General features: G+C 37.6%; 1 protein-coding gene across 2 annotated transcripts in view; it reads left to right on the top strand.

Annotated features, from left to right (window-relative positions):
* Positions 1-19,698, top strand: part of ERBB4 (erb-b2 receptor tyrosine kinase 4) — a gene marked incomplete at both ends in the record, with an annotated part of 1,087,596 nt that overhangs the window by 1,050,354 nt on the left and 17,544 nt on the right. For both annotated transcript variants that reach the window (XM_081313989.1, XM_081313990.1), the window contains 3 exons: positions 1,245-1,391; positions 6,606-6,703; positions 8,842-9,012. In XM_081313989.1, the coding sequence (XP_081170115.1) occupies positions 1,245-1,391; positions 6,606-6,703; positions 8,842-9,012 (416 nt within the window). The remainder of the gene's footprint in view (positions 1-1,244; positions 1,392-6,605; positions 6,704-8,841; positions 9,013-19,698) is intronic.

The raw sequence follows: 19,698 nt of genomic DNA, 5'->3' as shown, positions 1-19,698 counted from the left end.
TTAGTAAGCTAGAAAAAAGTGGGATAGAGAACAACACCATCAGATGGATCTGTAGCTGGCTGACAAATTGTACTCAGCAAGTAGTCCTCAATGGTACTACATCCACATGGAGAGAAGTAAGTTGTGGGGTACCATAAGGCTCCATCTTAGATCCAGTACTCTTCAATATCTTCATAAATGATTTAGATGAGGGAATTGAAGGGAAACTCATCAAATTTGCAGATGACACCAAACTGGCAGGAATAGCCAACACCCCAGAAGACAAGCTTAGGATCCAAAAAGATCTTGACAAACTTGAGCAATGGGCCCTATCCAACAAATTGAGTTTTAATTTGGATAAAAGCAAAGTTTTACATTTAGGCAGAAAAACCAAAGGTTTAAGTATAGATTAGGCAAGACCTGGCTCAAAAAAAGCAACTGTGAGAGGGACTTTGGAGTCCTAATGGACAATCACTGGACTATGAGCCAGCAGTGTGCAGCACCAGACAAAAAAGCTAATAAAATCCTGGGTTGCATAAACAGAGGCATAGAATCAAGATCAAGTGATGTATTAGTACCACTTTATAAAACCCTAATAAGACCACACCTGGAATACTGCAACCAATTTTCATCACCATGCTACAAAAAAGATGTTGAGACCTTGGAGAGAGTTCAGAGAAGAGCAACTAAAATAATCAAAGGCCTGGACGCTAAAAATACGAAGAACAGCTGCAGAACTTGGGTTTGGCTAATCTAAAGAAAAGAAGAAATAGGGGTGACATGATAGCAGTGTTCCAGTATCTGAGGGGCTGCCACAGAGAAGAGGGGGTCAAACTATTCTCCAAAGCACCAGAGAGCAAGACAAGAAACAATGGTTGGAAACTGATCAAAGAGAGAAAAAACCTGAAATTAAGGAGCCACTTCCTGACAGTGAGGACAATTAACCAGTGGAATAGCTTGCCTTCAGAAATTGTGGGTGCTCCAACACTGGAGATTGTTAAGAAGAGACTGGACAGTTACTTGTCTGAGATGGTATAGGTTCTCCTGCTAGACCAGGGGGCTGGACTAGAAGACCTCCAAGGTCCCTTCCAGCTTTATTCTATTCTACTATTCTATTTTATCTTTTTGATTCATGGAAAAAGTCTGTTTTGCATATTTTTAACAAGAATTGCTCCTATAACATTGACTACAATATTATAGTGAGGTAAATGATTATGTGTTTCAGGTGTGCATGGACTGTAGTAAGAATTCTCACTTTTGTTTAGGTGTTACCATTTGGGAGCTTATGACCTTTGGTGGAAAGCCTTATGATGGTATTCCAACAAGAGAGATTCCTGACTTGTTAGAGAAAGGAGAGCGGTTACCACAGCCTCCTATCTGTACCATTGATGTTTACATGGTAATGGTGAAATGTGAGTAGCTTTAATTTGATTCTAGCTTTTTTTTTATTGAAAAGTTTTACAGTACATTTTTAAATACAAACCTCCCCAACTCTCCCCTCCCCTCCCCTCCCCCTTCCCCGACTTCCCAGAGCTAAATACAGGGTATAAAAATACAAACAAGCATAATCTAAAATATGCAAACAACAATAAAATATTAAATTCTATCGCACTTTAACTCTTAATAAAATAACTACAAGCTAATTATACATCATATAAATCCACTACTTATTCAAATGCTAAGTGAAACTTTTTAGTCCCATATTTATTCTGGATTCTAGCTTTTTGAATGGGTGAGTTTTACTGAAAGGGTTTCCCTTTCAACTGGCTGTCACAAATCCTTTGTAGTAATGCATGCCATTTTGAAGCATCATAAAACAATTGTATAAACTATATTCAAATAATATACATTAACATCTTGAAGTTGGTAAAGAGATGAATCTGACTGAAGGGTCTTGCGTTAGTTGGATCCTTATTGTTAGTAGATAAAACACAATATTGCCATGCATCAAATCCATTGCACACAAATGACTGTCCTTTCTGTGACAACTGATTTATTAGAGGATAACATTTTATGCTTTTCTAGAATCATATATGAAAAGCTGTAAAGAGATTAACATTTTTCCAAATTACAATATAAAAAATAGAATGAAACATAATCAGTTTGGGGTATAGTTTTCCTTTGTACAACGAGCCATTTATAGAAGTTGATATACCATGCTAATTAGAGTGCATCTCTGTGAGAACATTAGAATCAAGGAGAATCCAGAGACAAATTATTTTGTTTATGTTTGCATCTGGATTCTCACCTGGCACATTCCCCTTCCCAACTGCTCAAGTGCTAGAAGATGTAAATCCTGGAGCTCCACTTTTAATTTTAAAAGAATTAAGAAATACTCTGTGGTATTTCTGGTTTAATTTAAATGAGATTAACAACAGCCATTTCTTCCATGTCGCTTGCTGTTCACATATACAGGTGAAAACATTATTATAAGATACAAAGAAGATGAACCGACTAATGGTTTGAGTTGAGTGGTAGCAGCAGGGCACAGCAATTGGATAAAAAGCATCAACTTCATATTGGCTAAGACTAAGTAGTAGTAGTAGAAGAAGGAGAACGAGAAGGAGAAGAAGAAGGATTATTATTATTATTATTATTATTATTATTATTATTATTATTATTATTATTATTATTATTATTATTATTATTATTATTATTATTATTATTATTATTATCATTATTCCTGCTTCTGGTATTATATGCCAGATGATAATCAAGCCTTTAGCACAAGAAAGTTATTTTTAAAAAAGCAAAATCGTAATTGATATCAACCCAAATGTCAAAAATTAACAGTGCAGGGAATGAGGAAGAAGTAAAAGCATCCAAAATTAATGTGAGATATTTTGGCCTTGAGCAGTTAAAATCATGGTCAATGTAGAGGATGTAAACTGGGTCTATTAACTGTGATAAATGTTAGTTTAGTTTGGGTTCTCTTAAGAAGCAATTAATAGCTCATCTTTTGTTCTTGTATCTGCTTTTCTCAGAGTAGATGTAAATACAAGAAATTTAAATACAAGCTTTCACAAAAGCATAACTTTTTTTCAATTCTGTTGTATGTAACAGAAAAATAAATGCATTTCCCCCCCTTTGGTAACTTTACACTGCAACTCAGTTGTCATTTAAATGATTAATTATTTTGTTGCCCACTGCATATCAGACTGAATATGGAACTATATATGATTGAAAATCCATCCACAAAAGTTACTATTTGTCCTTAGAAAACTTTTATTTAATATATTGGTTGAAGTAATTTCAGTGGGTAAGTAAATGTTTTTATTGATTCTTCTGACATAAACTTCAGCTGACAAAGATTTAGATCAAGTCTGAATTATTCATGTCAGAAAAAATAAACCAGAATGTCACACTTTGCAGTGGAAATTAAAACATTATTTGAATCTAAGATTTTTATTTTAAGTTGCTTTAGAAATATGCAAATATATTGTTTTACTGATAATAAATAGCAAAAGTACTGATTTTGAAAATAAATTATTAGGCCTTGTCATCACCATTGTTGCATTATTTTTTCCCCCTCAGTTTCCTTAATAAAGTTATCTTAATAATTTTTGATTCATTTAAAATAAGAGAGGCACACTGATATGAGCAATGGGAAAAGTGCTCATGATGATTTATTCATCCCTCTTTTGGTGGAATTATTTGCATGATCATGGTTGGAGAAGTTTGAATCTATATAGAGTGGATCCAGATTTCTTCCTATGAATTTTTATACTGCACTGAGTGATCCTATAATATCTGAGAACATTGATATGTCTAAGTGCTATTGCTATTGGTATATTGATATGTCTAAGTGCTATAGAGCTATTGCTATTGCTATATTCAACATTAAGAGATAAACAGAAATATTAATGATGGTAGGGGTGAAATTCAATTAAAAAACACTCGTGGATATTCATGTTGTCATCTTTAACAGCTACTTTTATGCTTTTGAAAAAGGTTTATTTTTAAAGATATTTTTCCTTGGAATATAAAGAAGATTCTAAAAGATATACCTGGTTAGGAATATTAGAGACAACCAAAATCTACATAGCAGCTGGAACTGAACATCCAATTGTCACACTCAAACTGGGATTCAGAAGTTGGAAGATGGACATTACAGCTCTCAGCCACAAGCAGAGAGAGAAATAACTAAAATTTTAATTTAATTTAATTTATTATCATTTCTATACCGCCCTTCTCCCGAAGGACTCAGGGCGGTGTACAGGGCAAGAATAAAACACAGAAATTTACAAAAATTAAAAGATAATTAAATGCATGCTCGATTAAAATACAATTGATACATAGTAAAAACCCCAATAAGAATGATAAAAAACCCCACCAATCCCCCCTCAGGCCAGGCCGGCTTGCTCGAACAAGTATGTTTTCAGATCGCGGCGAAAGGAGCGCAGATCGGGCGCCGTCCGGAGCTCAACCGGTAACTGGTTCCATAGCTCCGGGGCACCCACAGAGAAGGATCTCCCCCTGGGGGCCACCAGACGGCATTCTCTGACCGGTGGCACCCTGAGGAGGCCCTCTCTGTGGGAACGCACAGGGCGCAGGGAGCTTGATGCCGGCAGCAGATGTTCCCTGAGGTACTCCGGCCCCATGCCATGGAGGGCTTTGAACACCATTACTAGCACCTTGAATCTCACCCGGAAGACAACTGGCAACCAATGCAGCTCACGGAGCAGAGGTGTCACGTGGGAGTATCGGGAGACTCCCAACACAACTCTCGCGGCTGCATTCTGTACCAGTTGGAGCCTCCGGGTGGTCCTCAAGGGAAGCCCCATGTAGAGAGCGTTGCAGTAGTCTAGACGAGAGGTCACGAGCGCGTGAGTGACCGTGCATAAATCATCCCGGCTTAGATAGGGCCGCAACTGGCGCACCAGGCGAACCTGGGCGAAAGCCCCCCTAGTCACGGCCACCATGTGATCTTCCAAGGTAAGCCGCGAATCTAGGAGGACTCCCAAGTTGCGAGCCCTATCTACGGGGGGTAATAATTCACCCCCCATAGAAAGAGATGGAATATCCGAATAGACCCGGGATGAAGGTATGCAAAGCCACTTGGTCTTGTCGGGGTTGAGTTGAAGTCTGTTCCTCCCCATCCAGACCCGAACCGCCTCCAGGCAACGGGACATCACGTTGAGGGCATCACTGGGGTGGTTTGGGGTAGAAAGAAAAAGCTGGGTATCATCAGCGTACTGATGATACCCAACTCCAAAGCCACGAATGATCTCACCCAGCGGTTTCATATAGATGTTGAACAGGAGAGGCGAGAGGACCGACCCCTGAGGAACTCCACAAACGAGAGACCTCGCGGTCGACCTCTGCCCTCCTGTCAACACCGACTGCGAGCGTCCCTGGAGATAGGAGGAGAACCACTGTAAAACCGTGCCTCCCACTCCCAATCCCCTGAGACGCCGCAGCAGGATACCATGGTCGATGGTATCGAAAGCCGCTGAGAGGTCTAATAGGACTAGAACAGAGGAATGACCCCTGTCCCGAGCCCTCCAGAGATCATTCACCAGCGCGACCAATGCCGTCTCCGTGCTGTGCCCGGGCCTGAAACCCGATTGGTACGGGTCTAGATAATCCGCTTCATCCAGGACCAAAGGGAGCTGATGCGCCACCACACTCTCAACAACCTTCGCAAGAAAGCGAAGGTTGGAGACCGGACAAAAGTTGTTCAATACAGCTGGGTCCAAGGCAGGCTTCTTGAGGAGGGGCCTCACCACCGCCTCTTTCAAGACGGCAGGGAAGCTACCCTCACTCAAAGAAGCTGATATAACTGCCTGGAACCAGCTGCGTGTCCTCTCCCGGGCTGCATAAACCAGCCAGGAAGGGCACGGGTCCAATAAACATGTGGTGGAGCTCAGTCTCCCCATAATCCTGTCCACTTCCTCCGGAGTCACAGAATCAAACTCCTCCCAAGTGATATCGACAAGACCACCCGCGTCCTGATCGCCAGACTCTGCCCAGTCGGAGTCCAGACCGGTCCGAATCCGAGTGATTTTGTCCGACAGATAATTGTTAAACTCCTCGGCACGACCCTGCAAGGGTTCCTCCCTCACCTCCTGATTAAGGAGGGAGCGAGTCACCCTAAACAGAGCGGCCGGGCGATTATCTGCGGACGCGATAAGGGTAGCGAAGTGATTAGACCTCGCCACCCTTATCGCAGCGAGATAAGACCTAATATGGGTTCTTAGTCGCAATCGGTCGGATTCGGATCGGCTGGACCTCCAACCGCTTTACATAACAGATAACTCAGGCAATCACAAACTTCAGGGCCATGGTGATAATGTGTAAAGCACAATGAACAATAAAAAAGAAAAAATAACATATGCAAAAAAGCACATATTAATTGTAACTCATACCAATGTTTATTGCAAGTCAGGTCCTACTGCATGTGCTTAGTTTCAGAAAAAAGGTTTAAAAAATAAGATGGTTGACTTGCAGACTGTGATAAAAATGTTTAAAATAGAAATTTAAGGACATGATCAGCTTGAGGAATTTTAGAATAACTGCTTAATTTCCAGTGGTCTCTTCATAATTACTATTTTAATTTACCATTTATGAAAAAAGGAAGTCCTCTAACAAAAGCATTTTTTCTCTCTTTTTGCTCATGGCCATAGGTTGGATGATTGATGCTGATAGTCGGCCCAAGTTCAAGGAGCTGGCTGCTGAATTTTCTAGAATGGCTCGGGATCCTCAAAGATATTTGGTCATTCAAGTAAGTGGCCTGAATTCATCTTCTTTTCTTTCTCCTCCTGCTTCTTCCTGGCTGATAATGGCTATTTACATGCAACCATTTTCTCAGCAGTTTTTGCTTTTTTAAGCTTGAATTTTTGAAATGCCTGTGCATCTTCAGAACAGTCTCCACCACTGTTTTAGGTTTTGAGAGTAGTTGAAGTGTTCCCAAGTTGCTGAAAACAAATAAATTGGGACATATGTCACTTCTGTTTTATTTAGTAGAAAATGAAATATGCCATTCTGTATTAAATGCCCATTGCAAAATATCACCTCAATAGTTCTGCTAATCACAATGCTTTCAAAATGTCCTCTATATACTTAGAATATATTTGTATCTCAAATCATGGCATCTGAATATACTCACAGCTTTGTGAAGGTGGTCCAGATAAGAGGCTGGTCAATGCAAACATATGTAGCTACACTAACTTTGGTTAGCTACAAATATGTATTAGATCAGCAAACCTTTTTCCCTGCCTCAGCTAAAGAGCTAGCTATGGTGGGTTATTTTTCTCCTGTGCTATTTTTGTGTTTACATTATCATTAGGCAGAACAACAAAGATTGCCCCAAATTGTAGTAAGATGAAATATTTTAATGCTCACCTAGTTTCTCTTTCTGCATCCATTAATAGTTTTGAACTTAAAACAGGGCTGTTTCAACTTGGAATACTTTGAGGATGGTTGGAACCACCATACAATGCTTCTAGCAAGATGAAAACACTTGTTTCTATCTCAAGATGTTCTGGATGTGCTATATTTGTACTCATCTCATCATTAGCATATGCACATATTTTTTTCTTAAATATATCAGATTCTTCTATAAGCATGAGCAGCAGCAATATAATGAATACTTTTTATTAATAGGAAGCTAGCCATTAAAAATATATATATAGTTCTGTTCAGCAAAAGCTTTTTAACTTTGAAAATAATGTGCATTAAAATAAAATAAAAATTTCCTCCTTTAGAGGCTCTTCTGGTCAATGCTAGTACAGATTAGCTGAAATGCAAAGCCTGAATATCAGTACATTAAATTGCTAAAATACATCAAGAATGGTGGGTAGCTTGAACACTTCAATTTTGCACTCCAATAATATATTCTACACATTTCTCAAAGTTAGCATTTCTGTTCCAGCACCTAAAAAGATAAAGAGTGAGGCCTGGGAGCAAGATGATATCAGTGTGACAGATAAAGACAGTTTCAACAATCCAAGGACTCCCAAAGGAACACAGAAAAGAAAGTTAAGACAGTCAAAAGCCCCATGCTGGAACAATAGGTTTCCAGCTTTGCAAACAAAAAAAAGTTATTTTATTCAAAATTCAGGTGAGAAATTAGATTAACTTTTACCTACTAGAATTATATTCCTTTAAACCAAGAAGCCATGATGAAGAAGCTGCCCTAGATGACATCTAATTATTTGCCATTTAGCTCAGAATAGTAAACTGAATGGAAGTATCCCTCAAAGATTTCAGACAAAGATTTTCTCCAGTGTCTATTATGAGTTTTCACTGGAGATGCTAGAGGCTTAATCTGCAAAGCAGGTTTGCCACAATAGAGCAAAGATGTTTACTTTCCCCTTCCCGTAAATAGACTTCTGCAAGCCACTAAAGCTGAGTTCTCTTCATATTGAAAACAAATATCCATTATGAGGCTGTTACAAGCTTTGTTTCTTTACAGCTAGGCATAAAATTAACATTGCAACAGTTGTATTTTATGAAAGTAGTAACAACATCTCTTTTGCTGGGATTATCCTTCTCCATAATACTTTTATTACTAAACCGATTTAAATACAAGGTTTTGATTTGGCATTGACATAATCCTAATATTTAGAAAAGAATACTACTGAAGATTTTTTTAAAAAAATGTTTTTATTTTTTGTGGAAAGAATAAGGCTATTCAATAAGGAGAAATATGAAAGAATATAATATAGCTAGATTCATAGAATCACAGAATCACAGGGATGGAAGGGACCTCACAGGAGCCTTATACCATCCCAGTCAAATAGTTGTGCAGTCTAAAATCTCCAGTGATAGCTAATAATATTGATTTCTGTCCACCAAACAGATAGATCGTTGATGTGATCAGAGTAATTTTATTTTTTCTATCTATGTGACATTTTACAGGGGGATGATCGCATGAAGCTACCTAGCCCAAATGACAGCAAATTTTTCCAGAATCTGCTGGATGAAGGAGACCTGGAAGACATGATGGATGCTGAAGAATATCTTGTCCCTCAGGCATTTAATATTCCTCCACCCGTCTATACTTCAAGGACAAGAATTGACTCCAACAGGGTAAGAAGATTTTGGCTAAGTATAAAACATATTTAGAGTTGTTCCTCTGGAGAGAAAACACATGCTAAAACATATTAAACATGAATTATTCATTGCAAGGCTGAAACAGTACAAGTAAAATGCACTCCAAGCTCAGTCTTTACAATCACTATTCTTTGGGATACGGCTTCCTTGGGCTAACTGAAATATAGACTTGTTTGTGCTAATGAATATGAATATTAAATGGACCTGTTGCAATTGATGGGATTACCATGAATGGGAAATAAATTGAAGCAGCTTAAGCTGTTTATACTCATTGTTACCGGAAAATTAAATTTTATAGTAAAGTTTTCATGCTCTTATATAGAATCTATAGTTATGAAATCTTTTCTTTGAGTTTAATGAAAGAGTGACTTGTCTTATTAAATTAAACATTTATTTGAATATTTATACAATAAATTAAAGAAGATAATTCCTTCTTTGTACTAATTTCAGGGGTTCTGATCCCCTCATATAAGATATTTCAATGGAGAATTTTCTCATGGAGATTTTTAGGTTTCTTGCAAAGTTAGGTTGGGTGATGCTCATGGACTAATGTGTTTCTTGACCTTACTGTATATATAGTATGTTTCTTGTCCTTTACAGTTATGCCTGTGCATATTTTTTTAAAGTCAAATACTATCCTTTGGTTATGAAGTAAAAAATGAGCTGTCAGAAAGATCTGACATAAACTGCTCTGCTATTGCCAGAAATTGTTTATCATTGTTTATCATTTCAATTGCTTTATGTCTATGGAAAATCCCACTTTTAAGCTCCATTTTCTACTTAAAGGGATGTGAGGTACCTCTTCATAGGACTGATGTTCTGGAGACTGCAGTGGAGTGTGTGCTTACACCTGGCACAGGGGATTGTGTTCTGTTGGCTTCTCTGGCTTCCTTACACTGAGATCCCTGAGCCTTTCCCTTACAATCTCTATTATTTTGCCTGCCCACAAGGAAGAACCTATTCAGTAGATTCCTCCATCCACTCCATGATGGGATTTTTTCTTTTTGAAAACTTGTTAAGAAAAGTGGAGAAGTTCATTTGATTCTGACTTTTTTTTTGGCTTTTCTGTAAACTATCTAAAGCAGCCATGATGTGTCTGGTTGTCTTTGTGTGTAATCAGGAGGTTAAATACTGTACCTTGTCAGAGTCTGTATACTAATTTGAAAAACTGCAAGTTGTTTTATATAATTAAGGTTATGGAACTAATTAAGAGTTGGAGTAAATAGAGGAAAGAAAGAGTGACTTGTCTTATTTTTAAAAAAAACATATTTTATTAAGAATTTTAATTACAATAGTAAAAAAACTAATATAAACTAAATTTAGAGAAAGAAAAGAGAAACTAAAAAGTACAAGGAAAACAAAAAAGAAGAAAAAGAAATGAGAATATAAAAGAAGAAGTATAAAAAAGTGATTTCAACTCAACTAGTATAAATACATTTAATATCTTTCACTCCCTGTAAGATGAAAAAGATATCCCATCCTTATATTTAAGAACCTTCATATAGCATCAGGTTTTCAATTCCAGTGTCAGCAAAAAATCCATAAAGCATAGCCAGAACATTGCAACAAAATGTTTTATTTCAACATTGATCAAATAAACCAAATTTATATTCCTTCCTTTTACTTTTAACAGCTTTATTTCAATCAATAACAGATTTAATTCAATCAAACATTGTCATAGGATTTTATTTCTTGCAATTCTTTATCCTATTGCATAGATTTCTTGAAGGTTTTAACAAGCTTCTTTTGTAGTTCAATAAGAAAACATTTTCCAGGTCATTCTCTTAGTTTATCATTTGAATTTCCATTTTTAACAACCTCAGCCAGTTTCTTTGGTATATAAATAGAATAGAACTGGAAGGTACTTTGGAGGTCTTCTAGTCCAGCCCCCTGCTCAAGCAGGAGAACCTATACCATCTCAGACAAGTGACTGTCTAGTCTCTTCTTAAAAACCTCCAGTGATGGAGCACCCATGATTTCTGAAGGCAAGCTGTTCCCCTGGTTAACTGTCCTCACTATTAGGAAATTTCTCCTTAATTTCAGGTTGCTTCTCTCCTTGATCAGTTTGCAATGATTGTTTCTTGTCCTGCCCTCTGGTGTTTTTGAAAATAGTTTGACCCCCTCTTTTTTGTGGCAGCCCCTCAAATACTGGAATACTGCTATCATGTCACCCCTTTTTCTTATTTTCTTTAAATTAGCCAGTAAAGACTAGTTAGACTATCCAGTAAAGCATCCTTTTCTGAATCACTCTCTTGGCCTGTCATTTGTAGTTCCACATTTTGTACTTTATCTATCTTACCAGATAAAAATTTTCAATATCTGTCATTCTTTAATCAATTTCATTTAGATACAAGCTAAATGTTAATGTTAATGTTGTAGTTAATATTGAAGTTGACTTCTGGCTCCATTCTTCAAAAATGAAGAATGGAGCCTTGGTGGAGCAGTGGGCTAATGCCTCCTTAAGTAACACCAGCTGCCTGCAATTAGTGCAGGTTCGCATCCCACCAGGCTCAAGGTTGACTCAGCCTGCCATCCTTCCGAGGTAGGTAAAATGAGGACCCAGATTGTTGGGGGCAATTAAGCTGACTTTGTAATAATGCCGCTTGGGGTGTGTGTGAAAGCCCTAATAAGCAGGCATATACATAGAATGAAGGCTACTGCTAAGCTTGTAAGCCGCCCTGAGTCTTCGGAGAAGGGCAGGATATAAATGGAATTAAAAAAAAATAAAAAAATAAAAAAATCTCTTTTAATATTTCCATTGTTACAATGTTTTGTATCATTATGTAAGTCCCAGTATTAATTGATATCAGGCTTTTTATTTTTTTCTTCTGCTTAAAGCCGCCCTGAGTCTTCGGAGAAGGGCGGGATATAAATGGAATTAAAATAAAATAAATAAATAAAAATAAAGTCTTTAGGCTCCCCCTAATGTCCAAATAGTATTAGTGCAAATAATGCTATTTTTATAATTCCGTATGTAAGGTATCTTCCTGTTTGAACATTGTATTACACAAGTCATAAACATAGAAGTAGTGCATTATTCCATTCTGGAAAAAAATACTTTCTCCAAACAATCTTAAAAATGACAGAAGAAATATTTAAGTGAACTCTGTCTTACTGGCATTTGATGGTATCCAAATTAGCAGCTCCAGGTTGAATTTCCTTTAACTCTTATTTTGTCTGAATTTTGTAGGCATTAAGCTAGAAACCAGGAAATTGTGACCTCTAATTGCACTTTAGGCACTCTCTCTCAGCTTTAGGAAGCAAGCAAAGGCACACCACTTCTGAAATCTTGCCAAGAAAATTGCACCAACTTGTCCAGGCAGTCAGACGGAATCAAAACTGACTCAAAGGCCTACCTACATACATTACTGTTTTGGTCATAATGATAATCTGTACTGTGCAGTGATCTATGAGGGAAAATACATTTTACAAAAAAAAGGGAGGTTGCCTTCTTCATTCTTGTTATTCTTAAGGAATAAACAGAAATAACAATTATAAATAACAAATAAGAGTTATAAAAGGAAACCCAAGAAGTGAAAAGGTTTAGTAAAAATGATAATTATTATTTTCTCTCTCTAAACATTTTGAATGTATTATTGTAGTAGATTCCAAGATCTATGTTAACTTATCTGAAACAGAAAATTTCATCAAGGCAGCTATTATTTCTTTTCTCAGGCCAAGAATATCCAATTATGGTTTTCTTTATCTCTTACATAATGAAATTGAGAATATTATCATCAACTTTGTATTCAGATGTTTAGGCTGTCTCCTCTTACCACTCATTCAGATCTCTCCCTCCCTCCCTCCTCCCCTTACCCCCCCCCCAAGACCTTTCCTCTTGCTTCTACAGTGATTGCCTCTGTAAAAGCTTTGAAGAAGATGTGCTCCATTTCATTTTCAATGAGGATGATGGCTTTTGAGAGGCTCAGAATATGCTTTGATTACTGGATAAAGTAGAAGGGGGGAGCAATGAGAGAAAGGGTAATGGGGAGGGGGCAAGTGAAATATGTTCATCAAACCTGTTTTGTGTTTCCCCCTTCCCTCTGCTGCTGCTGAGCATGTGGCCTTTTGATTCATTGCTGCTTAAAAAGTATTCCACTTGAAAGTTCAGAATGCCAGGCCTCCTAAGTTGTTTAGTTTCTTTATAAATCCCCTGGGCATTTAAAAATATATATAACAGCAAGGCAAGATTGAGACTTTGAGACATCAGAAGCTTTTGTTATTGTTTATATTGTCACCTCTGGTGGTGTGGCATGGAGACAGAGGTCACAAAAGGCATGAGATCATGCATATGATGGAAAATTAGTATTGAGGAAAGAAAAGAGGATTGGAATTGGGCAAGGAAAAAGATGTATAGGCAACTAGGAATCTATAGTCCTCTCTCTTGATTTTGCCTCCTCTACTCAGTCTGCCTGATATGCAAATGTATTAATGTAAAGAATTACTCCTCTAGATAACAGTGGAAAGCTGTGTGAGATGTTTCATTCCACATACCGCACGATCAATTAGAAACAGCACTCTCTCTTCAACATTTCACTCTTGAACGTCAGGCCATCCTTGTTTCCTCCATATATCTTGAAGCCAAGCATCAGTGAGCATCTCTACTGCAGTTACAATACAGCACTGGGGGCATTTTGTTTCCTATCTTATGTTATACTGTAATTAATTTGCTTTGAAGCTGTCCTGGTCACTGAAGGAAAGTGTCTCATTAAAGTGATTTTAACCATATTGTTTGACAAACAAGACACTTCAGAAGTTTATTCTTAAATTTCTGTGTTTTAAATGAAACATGATATAGTGGAAAGAGCCATTGTGCCCCCCCCTTGGTGTAATATGGTGCAATCCAATTTGGTCTGGTAGCAATAACAACATTGTAAACAAGACATAACATAATCAATAGCACTTTCAGTACTCTCATCCCATGGAGGCAAGCCAAGGATACTTTACTACAAGAGTAGTAATACACAGCCACAGCCTTGACTTTCTAATTACACTTTCATTCACTTCCTGAGAAAGGTCCATTTTTCATTCCACATTTTATCTTCCTTCCTGTACAAAGTCACCCAGTTGATCATCTTCTTCTTCTTCTTCTTCTTCTTCTTCTTCTTCTTCTTCTTCTTCTTCTTCTTCTTCTTCTTCTTCTTCTTCTTCTTCTTCTTCTTCTTCTTCTTCTTCTTCTTCTTCTTCTTCTTCTTCTTCCTTTTCCCCTCTCCCCTCCCCCTCCCCCCTTTCAATCCAGTCTTATTCTTAGAGATTGCCTGGACAAATCCCTGCAGTTTTCTTGGCAAGGATTTTCAGAAGTGGTTTGCCAGTGTCTCCTTCTTAGGGCTGAGAGAAAGTGACTGGTCCAAGATCACCCAGCTCACTTTGTACTAAGATTCTAGAGACTAGAACTTGCAGTTTCCCAGTTTCTAGCCTGATGCTTTAACCACTTCATTAAACTGGTCAAATCCGTTAAGGGATAGGATTGCACCCAAGGCTCATCATTGATCTGTGTGCATCCATTACAAACCACAAAGCAGAAAGAGAGATATAGGACCAAAAAAAAAGGGGGGGGGAATTCTATGAGGTAATAATAGCTTCAGTGTAATATTCCCCACTGTAATCAGGGTATGACTATTTCTTTGATAGGAAGTATATGTAATATAATGCATTGCCAGCCTGTTGACAAACAGCAAAAGGATAAAAGGCTGTTTACAACAGGCCTCCTTTAAGCTTCTGTTGTGACATTCTGAATGCCTGCTTCTCTAGTCCCAGCTCTAGCTGACATTATCCAGGACATAAAGTTTTAAGAAATGGTGGAAAAGTGAAAGTGAAATCAGCTGACAATTCCCTGCTGATTGTTTGCTTTGTAACCAAAAGCTCCTTATATGTAACAAGAGCAGAATGAGAACTCAAACTGAGGATGAAGCCTCTGACTGATGATCCATTTTCCTGGCACATCCTGCAGTTAATGCTCAGGGAATGGTTAGCAGTGAAGTGTTCCCATTCCTCTAGTCCATCTTACTGCTGTCAAGGTAGACTGCTAAGACCCTGCTAACTGGCTCTGTATTTTTTCCCTAGAAAAAATAAAAAAGGAAAGGTCTTATCCTCTTGCCATATGCTCTAGTCTACAGTAGTTTGCTATGTCTCTTTGAAAATGTCCCTGCCTACTTTGGATGCAAATTGAAATATTCTTGTAGATTCTCCTCTGCAAAGCAGTGTCTGTTTTCCCTTTGGTACTCTTGGCATGTCTTCCCCTGGGGACTGCCCTTCAATTTGATTTCATTTTGGTTTAGATCTGTTGTAAATACCATCCTGTTCTTTTGAAATATTTGCTCTGAGCTGGTGGGACAGCTCTATATTATATTTTCTAGCTGTAACACCACTGGGGTATCTGCAGCATATTATAAAGATCCACTTGCATAAACCAGCTTTCTATATCCCACACAGATTTTTCCTGAATTTCTTTCAACTTAGGGCAGCAGCTGTACAATAGAGGGCAAGTAGCCAAGGTTTAGGATCTTTCCCTAAATGTTAGTACATCCCCACTGAATAATTGATAGCTTTGAATTAAAACTTAAGTAAAAAGTCTAACTTGAAAAGTATACCTTGTCAGAGCTACTGAGGAATTTACTATTTGCTACCTAAACCAATATAAAACTCAGAAACCAGATTATGCACCATTCTGGATAAAATTAAATAAAGTCACCCTGGTCATCTCTCATCTGGACTACTGCAACATACTCTACATGGGGCTACCCCTGGAAAGTATTTGGAAGCTACAGCTAGCACACAATGCAGCTGCACAGACAGTTTTGGGGGCCCTATGGTGGCCTTCGTAACACTCCATGTAGCACAAGGTGCACTGGTTGCCAGTTTGCTTCCAGGTCAAATTCAAGGTGTTAATTATCACCTTTACACCCTTTATGGCACAGGTGTCAAACTCAAGTGTGTCACCTGATGTATCGTGACATTTTTTGCCTTTGCGGAGCAGGGGTGGACTTGACGCATCCAACCCACAGCCTGCCAGTTTGACACCCCTGCTTTATGGCATGGGTCCAGGTTAACTGAGGAATCATCTCACCCCAATGGGATTGGCAGAAGGGGCATGCTGTGAACCCTGTCAGTCAAGGAATTCTGGCTGGTAGATTATATCCTCAACTATTATCATTCATTTTAATCTTAATATTTATCATTTTACTGTTTTATATTGTGGTTTGTTTTTCTTGCTCTAAGCCTCCTAGAGTTGTGTGATGGTGAGATGGGTGGCATATAAATTTAATAAATAAATGTTAAAGCTGGGATTTACAAGAAGTCATATTTTGCTTTTAGTAGTCAGTAGGATTTGAATTCTGAAAAACTTCAAGATAGCTGTTCTTTTTCTTTGATTAGTGAAATATGAATGTTAAATAAGCAAACAAATTTCCATGAATTTGCATGTTCTTAACAAAAAAAAATCACACAAGTAAAATCTGGATAAATACAATGGCCAAGAATTCTTCAGACATTTTTTCATCTCCATTTTTTCATTTTGCTTATAGTTGGTAGCTTTTGGGTTATTTTGGGTTGTGTGCCTGAATTTATTTCTGCAATATAAAAAGCTTTTCTTTGTTAAGTTTAATATTTGAGCTTTCACTGTATGACTTTTCCTCCTATAGTGACTCTCCCAATTTCTTTGATAGTTTTTGGCATCTTTCACCAAGCTTCTTCTTTCCTGACAACGTTTCTTCAATTCCAGCCTCTTTTTTTTTTTTGTAATCACATTGGCTTCTCCATTATTTTTCAGTTTGCAAATGTTTATTTACTATTTGGTTGGGGGGGGGGGTTTGGGGGGGGGAAATCCTATTGATACTGACCTTTTCAGCTTATCTTCTCCTGCCATGGGCCCCTATTTATCACAACTTTCAATTTATTAAAGTTTGCTTTTTTGAAATACAAGATATATGTTTGAGTTTAACTTCTCTTAAAACTAAGTAGTCCAGGACTGAATGGGCACTATCCATCAGAATTGCTAGTAATTACATTTCTTCAATTAAGTTTTAAAGAGGGCCTCAAGATTGATTCAGCCTTCCATCCTTATGAGGTCAGTAAAATGAGGAACCAGATTGTTGGGGGCCATATGCTGACTCTATACACCACTTAGAGAGGGCTGCAAAGCACTATGAAGCCAATATATTAGTCTAACTGCTAATGGCTGGAATTGCCCAGGTATTGTCTTTGTGATATTTCCTCCACTGAATTTGGACTTTAATGTCTTCTAACTCTTATGATGCATTTATTGCTAACCTTCTTCTTGAGCTCAGTGTGCTTGTCAATTTGAAAGATGCCCAGGAACTTTCAGATGGTATTTTGCCATACAGCTTCACCATGTCCAAGAGGTGGGATAGCCTAGAAAATGTTTTTTTTTATGTTCAATAACCTGACATGTTCAGCATACTGTAACTGACAGAGGAATTAAGGCAATGATAAACAATAGTGGTACTATAGTAAGTCTCCTTGAAAGATTCCTCTCTTAGAACATAGAATAACAGAGTTGGAAGGGACCTTGGAGATCTTCTAGTCCAACCCCCTGCTTGAGCAACAGACTGTATATCATTTCAGACAAGTCTCTTCTTAAAAGCCTTCAGTGATGGGACACCCACAACTTCTGAAGGCAAGGCATTCAACTGATTAATTGTTTTCACCATTAGGAAAGTTCTCCTTAGTTCTTTCTACGTTGTTTCTCTCCTTGATTAGTTTCCATCCATTGCTTTTTGTCCTGTCTTCACTTTTTGTTCTGCCTTCTGGTGCTTTGAAAAATAGGTTGACCCCTCATTTTTGTGATAGCCCCTCAGAACACTGCTATCATGTCACCCCTAGTCCTTCTTTTCACTAGACTAGACTTTCTGTAACCATTCTTCATAAGCTTTAGCCTCCAGCCCTCTAATCATCCTTGTTGCTCTACTCTATACTCTTTCCAGTATCTCAACATTTTTTTATATATTGTGGTGACCAAAACTGGATGCAATAATCCAAGTGTGGTCTTACTAAGGCTTTGTAATTTGGTACTAATACTTCACATGATCTTGATTCTATTCCTCTGTTAATGCAATCTAGGATTGCATTGGCTTTTTTGGCTGCTGTTGGCTCATATTTAAGTGATTGTCTACTAGCACTCCAAGATCCCTCTCACGGTTACTATTAAGCCAGGTTTCACCCAATGTGTACCTGTATAAATGGGTTTTCTTCTCTAAATGTAAAGTCTTACTTTTATCCACACCGAATTTCATTTTGTTAGATAAGGCCTAATGTACAAGTCTGTCGAGATCCTTATGGATCTTGAGCCTATCTTCTGGAATGTTGGCTATTTCTTCTAGCTTAGTGTCATTTGCAAATTTGATGAAAAAATTGATTACTTGAGGCTGAATTTAACAACAAACTGGGAGGTGAGAAATTGCTGTGTCATCATTGCAACAGAAACTTGATCTCTGATCTCTAACTACCTCAAAATAAAGAGGCAAAATCTGTATCTTTTGCCTTAGCATCTTAGGAGGGTTTTGTAATGCTTACAGAAGGGAAACTACAAGAAGTGATCTCTGAATGACGATATGGGCAAAATGATGCCAGCCAATTCCAAAGTAAGATGGAAGGGACAATGCTGAGAAACAATTCAAATGGTTCATCAGATACAGACTAACGTACCGATGTAGATATAGCAAGATTCATAGATACAGTATCTATTAATACTGTATAATGAATAACACCATAAAGCAATTACAATATATGACCACGTTAGCCATCAAGAGCAGTAAAGCTTAATGCAAGGTATATATAGAAAAAGAAAAGAAAAAATTCCCTCCCCAAAAACAATAACAAGAAAAAGAAACTTTTCCCTTCATACTTAGCAAGCATATTCAACATTAACAATTTATTGCTGTTTCTTAAATTACAACCAGTTACATCCTCATTCCATATCTCACCCCATTCTCTATAACCTTGTCTCTAAATATTTAGCTCTCCTTATTGATCAACATGGTAGAGGACAGGAAGGCCTGGAGGAACATTGTCCATAGGGTCGCGATGGGTCGGACACGACTTCGCAACTAACAACAACAACAACAATTGATCAACAATATTGTGTTAACTTTGTTAACGCACAAATAAACTGGGGTACATTAATAATGTAACATCATGGACAAGGGTTATGGAAATAATTGCTTTGGTAACTGTAATAAGAGAATGAGGAAAGCAAACTAAATCCAGTCACTAACCTAACAGAACTGAGTAGATGATAAAGCACTTTTAGCAGTGTTTTGACAAGTCTGCTTTGCTTCTTTAAAAAAAATTCCTTCATCACCAGCTGTGCCAAGCAATGAAAGAAGTCTGTTTTTAGTAATTAGTGAACTCATAAACTGATTCACACATGCCCACAGGAATGGATGCATACATATTTCTTAGTTTTTAGTCTCTGCAAAACATAGATATAATAATTCAAGACCCAAGAATTTATTTCAATCTGTTCCCCCAATATGGAGCTTCATTTTTTTCTGTTTATATAAAAATAGGATTTGAAGGATTTTTTCCTGTGTTGCTTTCTGCCAATATATCATTTCCCCAACCAATGAAAAATGCATATATCATCAATAAAGTGAGGGCAGATGGAAGAAATCTGGTTTGCACCTTAAACAAAAAAAAGTGTTT

This window comes from Vipera berus (genome assembly GCF_964194415.1).
Source record: "Vipera berus genome assembly, chromosome: 1".
Lineage (NCBI taxonomy): Eukaryota > Metazoa > Chordata > Lepidosauria > Squamata > Viperidae > Vipera > Vipera berus.
This window is presented reverse-complemented; position numbering and strand designations above follow the sequence as displayed.